The sequence below is a fragment of the Alosa sapidissima genome, chromosome 13 (assembly GCF_018492685.1).
Source record: "Alosa sapidissima isolate fAloSap1 chromosome 13, fAloSap1.pri, whole genome shotgun sequence".
Classification (NCBI taxonomy): Eukaryota; Metazoa; Chordata; class Actinopteri; order Clupeiformes; family Clupeidae; genus Alosa; species Alosa sapidissima.
Window position 1 is genome coordinate 2,125,091 of NC_055969.1, and position 12,180 is coordinate 2,137,270.

Genomic DNA, 12,180 nt, shown 5'->3' on the forward strand with positions numbered 1-12,180 from the left:
GGTCTAATATGTCGATCGGTGTAAATGAATTCAAAGTTGTTCGTCTCATCTGTGATTCAATTATGTTTTCGCTACCGTTCAGCAATGGAGTACGAATATCTGGTGAGACTGATTGGTTATTAATCTTATCTCTAATTGTTTCAATTTTGTCATTGAAAAAATTCATGAAGTCGTTACTGTTCAGGCATATAGGGATAGATTCGGTTACTTCAGTGTGGCTCTTCGTTAGGTTGTGGTAAAGAGGAATTTTGTATTATTTTTGTTTTCTTCGATCAGCAAGGAATAGTAGGTTGACTTAGCCTCGTTGAGTGCTTTTTTGTAGGTGATAAGGCTATCTTTCCATGCTTGGCGGAAGACTTCCAATTTAGTAGTACGCCATTTTTGTTCAAGTTTGCGCGCTGCTTGTTTGAGGGTTTTTGTCTGTGTGGTGTACCATGGAGCACGCCTTACTTGTTTCCTTACTCTCTTTTTTAGTGGTGCTACTGAATCAAGGGTTGAGCGTAATGAGTTCATTACATTATCAGTTAACAAGTCGACCTCGGTTGGATTAAGGAAAGGGCCTTCTGATACCACATGGGTCCGGAAGGGGGCAAACGTAAACGAGATTTTTTCTAGAAAGTCTGCATTCGTTTTTTCAGATAGTGGCTGTAGTATTCAGCTAAATTGGGTACTGCATATTGTAATGTTATTGTAAAAGTAATTAGATGGTGGTCAGTTAAGGTCAGGTGTTGTGGCAGAACTGTTAACTGCTCTATGCTTATGTCGTATGACAAGACTAGATCAATAGTATGGTTATCTCGGTGTGTGGGTGAAACTGCAATGCAATTGTGAGACAATCATTCACATTATCCATATGAATATTGAAATCACCCAATATAAATATTTTTTCAGTTTGGATGGTTAAAGTGGAAAGGAAATCAGAAAATTCTTCTAAGAATTCTGTGTAGGGGCCAGGGGGTCTGTACAATGTGACCACAGTTACAGGCTGATTATTTTTCCAATCTGGGGGTAAAAAATTTAGGACTAGAACTTCAAAAGATTTAAACTTGTGTGTAACCTTGGGAGATGTGAGAAGACCAGATTGATAAATTGTAGCTACTCCCCCTCCCCTGCCAGTGTGGCGTGGTACATGATAATTAAGATGAGAGGGAGGTGTAGACTCATTTAATGGAAGTTATTCGTCTGGTTTAAGCCAGGTTTCAGTAACATCTATATGATTGTTCCATGAATCCATGCTTGATCGACCCCTCAGCCTCCCCCTCCCCTCTGAGCGAGAGAGAGGCACACACACTAGAGATGCGCTGATGGGCTATTATTTCAACCAACTGCATAGTAAAACTTAATCCATCCATCAGCAAAGTTTTTTGACCAATTTTCAAAACCGCACCCGCCCGCCATCCGCTGTGTTTTAATGTATATGGGATGTGGCGCTGCTGACGTGAGGCTAGAAAGCTCTTGCCTGTTCTTCCTAGAAAGACTGATCCAATGCAGCAAATATATTAAAAGGCTAAAGTCCGACATTGGCTATGTTGTAGCCTATCCCCAGAATATCAGCAGCAAACTCAGTCTCTGTCTCGCAAAACAGTCTCCAAATAAAACGCACATCGGCCTGTTGCCTAGCCTATTCTGTGTGCCAATATAGCCTATTGTCCAAAATGCTTGATTGCATTCTCCACATGTTTAGCTAAATTTTCATGTACCACATCAGCATTTTGGTTCAGTGAATCTTTTGTAAATTGCTTTACAATTACCGTCGGGCCTATAGGCCTATTGCCAGGCTTGCCTCAGCTTCGGTCACGTCCTTTTACAATTTTATCATTGTAATAAAAAACGCAATTTGGCACATAATTTCAACATCCTGCTGGCCTACTAATTAATGCCTATTGTACTTTATTTTTTGCAAAAAGAAAGAAATCCTTGATAAAATAACAAGTCATTCACATTTTACTTTACGCACTGGCAAGTCAGGGTGACACTATGACAAGCCTGTTCTGAAGACTCCCATTCATTTTGACTGCATGGGAAGAGAGCGCGTCTTTTTCAGACAGACAGCGCAATTCATGATGATCGGACAAACTAGTGCCTCGATATTAAAGAAACGCCGACTCCATTAATTTCGAAAGTCCACCGCACAACAGTGCAACGTGCATGTTCACATTATAACCGCCAAACTTGCTTGCTTGCCTTCTAAGTTTTCCGCCTTTTTTTCTTAGGCCTGTAACGTCGGCGCACAAGACAGTGTTAAGCCCAAAGTATGCTCCCGCGTCTGCGTCACGCGCACGCGGCACTGGTGAGCGCGTGACGAGAATTGCGTCATTTTTACAGCATGCGTCGCGTCTTTGAGTCGACCGAAAGTTGAGACCGCGCGTCACTTTGACGCGTAGACTGCGCATGTGTGAAATGGAACTGCTGTAAACACGCCCCTCCAGTAGGTGGAGCAGGTAGAGGAACAACGCTTAAAACGCAGCAAACCCAGACAGAAGAAGACGTGTTGGTTGGGACTTGGTTACCATAACAACGATGAATGCTGCAAACGACGAAAGACTGGCAGAGGAGGTGAGGAGATACCCTCACCTGTACGACCCTTCCCTGCGGGAGTACAAGGACACTTTCCGGTGTCAGAACTCCTGGAGAGAAATAGCACAGACGCTAGGGAAGGATGAACAGGCATGTCGCCAGCGATGGAAAGTTTTGCGCGCAGGAAGTTTTGCGCGATGTTTTGCGCGATGGAAGTTTTGCCGCAGCCACAACAGCGCACAGAAAGAAACGCAGGCGGGAACCACCGATGTCGGAAGTGCAAGTGGCGTTAACCACGCGTCTCGAGAGGCTCGATGCCAACATGTTGAATGAGGAGAAGTCATTCACAGACGACATTGGCAAGACGCTGTCGAGGATGCCACTGGTGACAAGGGGACAGTGCAAGATAGAGCTGATGCTGTTGGTCCAAAAGTGGTTCGAGCGGTGCCAGCTGGAGCCAGCAGAACAGTAGACCTAGCATAGCCTAGGCCTAATCATCCTTTGACGTTTATATTGTAAAGCATTTTTATTATAGCACTGTTCACATTTATTTTATTAAAAGCATGTTTATATTTCACATCCGTTGTCGTGTTGGTCCATGTGAAAGAACAAATAAGCTAGGCGGTTTATAAAGAACATAGGCCTGTGGGATAATTATGAAAAGATAGGTGAATTCCCACCTGTTCCAGAAAGCATCATCGAAAGTCCCCATTAACACTTGTTGATCGAGGTGCATTCTTGCCTGGCCCGGACATAATGCGTTATCATAATAATAAAGGAAATGTAGCTCAGACTACCTCCGGCTGCAGGTGCAGTCATTATCACCTATTCCTGAACAACGCTGAACTAAAACATCGAAAGTCCCCATTAACACTTTGTTGATCGAGGTGCATTCTTGCCTGGCCCGGACATAATGCGTTATCATAATAATAAAGGAAATGTAGCTCAGACTACCTCCGGCTGCAGGTGCAGTCATTATCACCTATTCCTGAACAACGCTGAACTAAAACATCGAAAGTCCCCATTAACACTTTGTTGATCGAGGTGCATTCTTGCCTGGCCCGGACATAATGCGTTATCATAATAATAAAGGAAATGTAGCTCAGACTACCTCCGGCTGCAGGTGCAGTCATTATCACCTATTCCTGAACAACGCTGAACTAAAACATCGAAAGTCCCCATTAACACTTTGTTGATCGAGGTGCATTCTTGCCTGGCCCGGACATAATGCGTTATCATAATAATAAAGGAAATGTAGCTCAGACTACCTCCGGCTGCAGGTGCAGTCATTATCACCTATTCCTGAACAACGCTGAACTAAAACATCGAAAGTCCCCATTAACACTTTGTTGATCGAGGTGCATTCTTGCCTGGCCCGGACATAATGCGTTATCATAATAATAAAGGAAATGTAGCTCAGACTACCTCCGGCTGCAGGTGCAGTCATTATCACCTATTCCTGAACAACGCTGAACTAAAACATCGAAAGTCCCCATTAACACTTTGTTGATCGAGGTGCATTCTTGCCTGGCCCGGACATAATGCGTTATCATAATAATAAAGGAAATGTAGCTCAGACTACCTCCGGCTGCAGGTGCAGTCATTATCACCTATTCCTGAACAACGCTGAACTAAAACATCGAAAGTCCCCATTAACACTTTGTTGATCGAGGTGCATTCTTGCCTGGCCCGGACATAATGCGTTATCATAATAATAAAGGAAATGTAGCTCAGACTACCTCCGGCTGCAGGTGCAGTCATTATCACCTATTCTTGAACAACGCTGAACTGAACTAAAACATCGAAAGTCCCCATTAACACTTTGTTGATCGAGGTGCATTCTTGCCTGGCCCGGACATAATGCGTTATCATAATAATAAAGGAAATGTAGCTCAGACTACCTCCGGCTGCAGGTGCTGTCATTATCACCTATTCTTGAACAACGCTGAACTGAACTAAAACATCGAAAGTCCCCATTAACACTTTGTTGATCGAGGTGCATTCTTGCCTGGCCCGGACATAATGCGTGATCATATGACATATAATGAACATGTTCTGAAGACAAAGAGTTGCTTCTATACTTTTATTGACACGTCATATTTACAGGTTTTTGCTTCATAGGCGAACTTTTTGGTGTGGCAGGTGTGAAGGCAATATAGGATACAATCAATTGAGGAGACCTCTGCGCACAACTCTATCTTGCCATGGCACTGCACCGTGCTGTGTTTGGAAAAATGTCTTAACATTGTCTCGCACCAACATTGCTGCTCGAGCTGCCCTCGCGGTACCGAGTCGCCGTGCCTCTAGGAGGCCGTTGTCACCAGTAACAACTTGTCGCCACTCTCCCGGCTGCACCTGTCCATCAGGTCGCTCAGTGTCAGCGTAGTTGGGTGGGTTGTACCGACGACCGTTTGAAACATCCGTACGTGTAAGGAAATTGTGTAAAGCAACACATGCCTTAACAATGTGAGTGGCATTGTTTACACTGCAGTCAATGGGCTTGCCCAGGATCCTCCATCGTGAGGCCATGATTCCAAATGCGTTTTCAATGATCCGGCGAGCCCGTGAGTGGCGATAGTTGTACACACTCTGATCTGCTCGAAGGTTATGGCCTACAGAACATAAAAAAACATTAGTGTTAAAAACCCATAGACTTTTCAGCATCCAGTTGAATATACAAATCATGAAGCAGTTGTAATGCACTTACCAGAGTATGGTCGCATCAAATTCAGATGCAGCGGAAAAGCAGCATCCGCCACAAACATGTAGGGGCTTGGAGTGTCTGTGCCAGGCAGTTTGGCTAGAGGTGGTAGACCCAAAGTGCCCTCGAGGATCCTTGCTCCATACTCACTTTCTTTAAAGACACCACCATCGCTTTCCCGACCATATGCACCAACATCCACCATTGTAAAGCGATAATGAGCATCGCATGTAGCCATCAGAACAATTGAATGTGTCCCCTTGTAATTAAAATAATCACTGCCGGCGTTTGGTGGGGCTTTAATCTGGACATGTTTGCCATCGATGGCACCTACACACAGAGGGAAGTTCCAAATTCGCCAGAAATCCTCCGCGATGTTAGCCCATTGTGCTTCAGATGGAAATGGCACGAACTCCGGCTGGAGACCTTTCCATAAGGCCTGACACACCTCGGGAATCAGCTTCGCCACTGTACGTGTTCCCAGCATGTAGTCAGCTGCAACTGCTTTCTGTGACGTTCCCGTACTCAGGTAGCGCAAAGTGACTGCCAGTCTCTCAGCTATACCAACAGGTGTGCTGTGAGTGTTCTGGTGGACGATAAATGGAGAGATGCGACGAACCAGCTCATCAAACTTTTCAGCAGACATGCGAAAGTATTCGTGGTGCTTCTCCTCATCTAACAGCCGCATCTTTTGCACATAAGTGTTGAACATTCCTTCCCTGGCTCTTCCTTCGTTCAGTGGTCGCACATACCACCTTCTTCTCTTCTTCATGCGTTGCTCTTCTTCCAACAACAGCAACATGCAACACAGCTCCTCTTCTTCTTCTTCATAGGTCGACATGTTGACAGTACCACTGCACACCTGCTAAAATGTGAACTGTCTTCCTGCTTTTAACTTCTTCTTTGGTGGGAGTGTCCTACTTTCAGGCTCAACGTACCGCCCCCCATTGGCGGGGCAGAGTATCACAGTTCATTCGTAGTGCGCATGCGCTAACCTTAACAATTGAACGCGCATTCAGGACAGCAGAAATTGGAGTATGCTTCACGTCCACGGCAAAAATGACGCACGTCTTGGACACGCGCAAATGTGACGCAGGAGCATGCCAGAGCCTTTAGAGTTCTCCTGCGAAAGGCATGCTGGGATACGAGAGCGAACATTTGGGGGGTTATAAGTGTAAAGTTAGTGTCTTTAGTGTAACATGTTTCCCTTTTAGTTTTCCCTCATGTGTGATCCTTTTTGTGTGGGGGGCTGCGACCTCCCTGTTGGTGTGTATGTGTCTTCTTGACCTGCCCTGTGTGCATTGTGTTCTGTGTCTGTGTCCCTGCTCTCGTTCTCAGCTAATAAACCTTTTGATTGGACAACTGTGTGTGTCGCTATCAAATCGTTACAGGCCTATATCTTTTTTCCGCTGTGGATGTTATTGAGCTTGTAGAAGTCATACGAGTCATATCACTCTCTGTCTCTCTTTTAAATGCCTATTCCCTGAAGGCTACAATTACTATGTGTTTGACACAAAATAACCCAGGCAGTCTCATCTAGGATATAGCACAGGTTGAAGTCAACGTTGGTTCTATTTACGGAGGTGAATGTGTGTGTGTGTGTGTGTGTGTGTGTGTAAACATCTTGTAGATGACTCAGAAATTACATCGGAAGAAGAAGGAGTGAATAGTGGCAAGAGGCAAGCCGAAGGTACATGAAAATTTGGTAGCCTACATTAAAATTTAGCTAAAAATTGGAGAATGCAATCAAGCATTTTGGACGACGTGGAGAGACAAGCCGGCAGCAGATTAAATGCCCGAGAGAGAAAAAGATGCTGTTTTAAAAGGACGTGCAGACCGAAGCTGCAGCAAACGGGTGATATTTAGACATTTATTTCACAAAATCCAAGACTAAGAACAGACAGACTATGTAAATCAAGCATTTTGGACGATAGACTATATTGGCACACAGAATAGGCTAGGCAACAGGCCATATGTGCGTTTTATTTGGAGACTGTTTTGCGAGACAGAGACTGAGTTTGCTGCTGATATTCTGGGGATATAGGCTACAACATAGCCAATGTAGGACTTTAGCCTTTTAATATATTTGCTGCATTGGATCAGTCTTTCTAGAAAGAACAGGCAAGAGCTTTCTAGCCTCACATCAGCAGCGCCGCATCCCATATACATTAAAACACAGCGGATGGCGGGCGGATGCGGTTTTGAAAATTGGTCAAAAAACTTTGCTGATGGATGGACTAAGTTTTGCTATGCAGTTATGGTTGAAATAATAGCCCATCAGCGCATAGTGTGTGTGCCTCTCTCTCGCTCAGAGGGGAGGGGGAGGCTGAGGGGTCGATCAAGCATGGATTCTAAACCGCATAACCCCCCCCCCCCCCCCCCCAACGGCACACGCATAAAAAAAAAAAAATGTTATAGCCTATAATAGTTTAGTTAGTTTAACATGATGTTATCTCTATTTAACATGATGTTTTGACATTGACATTGTAAACGTTATCTAAGGAGAGTGAAAAGCAGTTTGCAGTAAAGCTAACCAACGTCGTCTCTATCCCAGGAAAAAAATAGCGAGCAGCCTGATAACTAAATGAAATGCTCGGCGGGCCGGATGAAAGTGCTTGGGGGCCGCAGTTTGCCCACCCCTGACCTAGGTCGAAGTACTCCCAAGTGCTATTGCGCCAGACATTGTAGTTCTCCTGTTTATTCGCTTGGAAAATCGTCACGTTTCATGTTGTGTGACCTTACACATTTTTAATCAACTACTTGTGCAACTGTATTTACGTAGGGAAAACGTGGATGTGTTTGATTAATGCCATCTTACTCCCTCTACGGCTACGGCAGAGCCCGCTAGCATAGCAACATGCTAACACATCCGCGCCGCGCTCCAGAGCGTTTGAGTGCACATACCGACGCGGGAGAGGTATGACTCAACTCGTGAAAGTTAAGGTAAGAACATATATTACTACTGATTTTGGGTGGCGTGTTCCTTTAAGGCGGAGAAAGATACTTCGTCGTAGTTCATGTCTATGGGCGCAAAATGGGGATTGAATCCTGTCTGCATAAAGAGGTGTGTCGATGACGTATTGATGAGCGTACGTTGCAACCGGCCAACAGCAGCGGCATAAATACTCAGCGCACACCTGATATAAGGTCGATTTTCTCCAGGAATGTTCAAAAATGCTAAAAATGTACCTGAAATGTTCAGAAGAGTTTGAGGATCATGAAAACGTGCACGAAATTCACATTCCTAACTCTATAGAACCAAGACCTTAGCATATGTGGTGAAATTCTGAGCTATGCCCATAGACTTCAATGGAGCAGGCGCTGCCTCTGCTCTGCATAAAGGGGGATTTTGACCCCCCCTCGTGCGATCCGGGTTCCCGGAAGTGGCTCCTGATGAAATATCTTGCTCCGCCTTAACAATCTTTGGTCTCTCCGTAGACGGGCTAAGTATTCCCACATCAGGCCATCAGATGGCGGTAATTGCACAAAGATGGCAAATTACCAATAAACTAAAAAGAAGAAGATGATCTGAAGTCGGTGGCATGCTTTCTTTTAGCCTACTGTCTATGTTGGCATGTCATGAAATGGACACAATATTTCGCGGTGTCGCGGATTTAAACATTACATCGGATTCGTCTCGTGTTGAGAGCCACCACCTTACCACATCGGTAGAAGAGGAAGATTTCATATTAAAAGATCTGTTAGAGCTTCCTATTGAAATTTGTGAGAGACGACCCACTTGTTTGCGGTGCTGGTGAGCTAATTGCTTATTGATTTGATAAATTCGTTTTAGCGAAGCATTTTGTAATGGCTTACAAATGACATATGTTGGCTCGGATAGAACGTGCGACAGGCTATTCAAACTCAAAATACTGAAATAGCGAGTTTCAGTTGACAATGAGCAATGAAGTGTGACAATGCATGCAAAAGCTCCGTATACACAGCCCTTATTCAGTGGTCAGTTTAGAGCGGTTCACTTTAAATGGACATGAATTATTAGGAAGTAGCAAGATATGTGAATGAGAGGCCAATATTAGCTGATCCAGTAGAAATGGTTAGGGGACGACTCATCGATTCCCAACGATTTACTAGAAGCAGAGCCTGCACTTCAAGAGAGGGAGAGTGGAGCTGCACTCTAAAACTGAAACACGCGACCTCCACTCCAAGAGCCGTCCTGAGGGAGTTTTTCAGAGACTCAGAAAGTGCGTCATAACAAAGGGACACCAGACCCTAAAGGGCCGTTCACACCAAGAACGATAACTATACAAAAATATCGTTCTCGTTAATATGAATGACAACGTTTACATATAAACTATAACGATGACATGAAAAACGATACCGCTGGGGATCACTTTCGGGGGTGCGTTTCCCAAAAGCATTGCTATAACCAAAGATCTTATAGCTCTGTTATTGGCATGAAGTAGGCTACCCTCTGAGCCAGAGTGGACGCCATTTTATTAAGCTCAGCCAAGCTCGTCTACGGAGAGCCTTGCCACTCCGTATTAAGTCTCATTGTACCGAATTTTGGATGCAGTTCCACCAGAGTTCCACTGGGGGCGATCGCTATGAGTGCAGAATGAATGGGAGTCAATGGAGCTAGACGGCTAAAATTGTCTCTTTCACCTGATTGTCGTTGACAAATCTCAGATTTGATTGTAGTTTGTATAACTTCAACATGGGTTATAGGTCAAAATTGAATGAACGAGTACTTATGTCCTTTTGATTTCTTACAGGTTGGGTCGTTGTTGCACATTACACGCTAGCATTGTGCTAATGAATGACGTCATTGACACATTTGAAAGAACAATTAAGTGACTTTAAAAAATATAATACTCAATCAAGTGTATTTTCTTTGCCTCCCCTTTCGAATACAATACTCAAATTACTTGAAGAAAAATTATATCCCGAGAAAAGTGGATTTTGAGGGGTACAGCTCCATAGACCTCCATGTATTCTGCACTCGTGGACGAGCGCCCTCATGTGGAACCACAGAAGGAACTGCAACCAGTTCAGAAACCGGAAGTTTTCCGAGAGTGGCCGTTCTCCCCTTATTAGACATTCTCTGATCCAGTAGGGGTTGTCACCATAGACAGTAAAAGATATGGACAGAGTCATCACGTAGACGTCAATCGAGGCAGGTGAAGCAAATTTCAACCGTTTCCTGTTGGTCGTTGAGGCTTTCTGCGCAGGCTCAGGGGACGTAAATGTAACGTAGGCATGTAGTCTGACTCGTGTAACTCTTGTGATAGCTGCACCGAGAGATTGGGTATGTAGCCACTTCGTTACCACCATGTCTACATTACTGTTCTAAATGTCCTAGTTGTTCGTAGATAAATGTGATTTAATATAAACAGCACTCGCCACATTCATAGCCTAGGCTACTGTCAATCCATCAAAACTTCGCTGAAATGTTGTGCTCCGATGCTTTCGTTCTTATCCAGAGAATACGGTTATTTTGCTCCTGTGCGACGCTTTCACCCGCTCTGGTTGTATGCTTATTACGTCACTTTAGCATTGATTTCGGAAAAAAGTTTAAGGTAAGGCAGTTACGAGGTTATGACGCTGAATAACCTCACTGATTGAATGTGGTTCAATGGGGATGGCTAGGTGAACTGGTCTACTATTTAGCCTCAGATCCGCCATAGTGTCTACGCTCTCCGAACGTTCGTTGGTCACTCCCAGACGTAAATAAAAAAAAAGTCACTGATGTGAGTCGCACATGCTCACATTTTAACGATTAACAGCATACAGAGCCCCTTTAAGGAGAGCCGGTTCACTCCCTACTCCATTGTACCTGCAATCTGTTGCAGTTCCGCTAGGGGCGATCACGAATTGCAAAAACAATGGGAGTCTATAGAGCTAGACAGCTACATTTGTCTCTTTCACCTGGTTGTCGTTGAAAAATCGAAGATTTGATTGTAGTTTCTGCAAGGTCAATAATATGGATTATAGGTCAAAAGTTGAATGAACAAGTACTTAAGTCCTTTCGATTTCTTACAAGTTGGGTCGTTATTGCCCACAACACACAGCTTTCTGCTAATGAATGACGTCATTGACTCATTTGAAAGGCTTTTTAGACTAAAAAAATATAATACTCACCGGTGTGTATTTTCTCTGCCCCCTCTTTCGAATGCAACATTCAAATTTCTAGACAAAAACTGATATCCCGAGAAAAGTGGATTTTGAGGGGTACAGCTCCATAGACCTCCATTCATTCTGCACTTATTCGTGAACGCCCTCACGTGGAACCAGAACAGGAACTGCAACCAGTTCAGAAACTGGAAGTTTCCAGAGAGTGGCGGTTCTTCACTTATTAGACATTCTCTGAGCATACCTGATGTGAGTCTAATGAATGTGAGTCGGGCTCAGATTTAAACAGTGTACAGCAGACATGTCAAAGTCAAGGCCCGGCCCGCGAATGAATTATCTACGGCCCCCTTTGATTAGTATTAGAACCGGCCCGCAGGCCACAGCCGCCGGCTGCTGTTTTGCACGCACCAATACTCCATTTCCCACAATGCAACGGTAGCCCACGAACTCACTGCGGCGCCGCAAGTGGGCCTCGGCTTCATTATTCATCAGTATTCAGTCAGGGCAGATGTCAACTTTCAGCTACCCCCCTCCCCAGTGTTGTGCCTGAACACGTTCATTGAACTCGTTCATATTTTGAGCGAACGTGAACTACTGTATTAGCCTACTACTGCCTGATGAACGTTACGAACTCGTTCATTCTGGTGTCTGTAAACGGCACGCTCTTTCAGTTTAACTTCGTTGAATAGGGTGTCAGATTTCTACAGAGCCTTCCACGCGAAAACCCGGCTAAACACACCGTAAAAATGCCTTAATATGGCAGCATGCAGGTCACCATTTGTCAAACTATGGGCCGCGGTCCGCAATGTGGACAATGGTCTGCAGAGTGAAATTATTCCCCGGGCCATCGTCTGATAATTTGCTGCACAATT

General features: G+C 44.5%; 1 protein-coding gene across 2 annotated transcripts in view; it reads left to right on the plus strand.

Annotated features, from left to right (window-relative positions):
• Window positions 1-8,710: 8,710 nt before the first annotated feature.
• Window positions 8,711-12,180, plus strand: part of dtwd2 (DTW domain containing 2) — a 60,679-nt gene continuing 57,209 nt past the window's right edge. The window contains exon 1 of one of the 2 annotated variants that reach the window (XM_042060590.1): window positions 8,711-8,972. In XM_042060590.1, the coding sequence (XP_041916524.1) occupies window positions 8,761-8,972 (212 nt within the window). In that variant the 5' untranslated portion in view covers window positions 8,711-8,760. The remainder of the gene's footprint in view (window positions 8,973-12,180) is intronic. The other variant, XM_042060589.1, reaches the window with a different exon arrangement.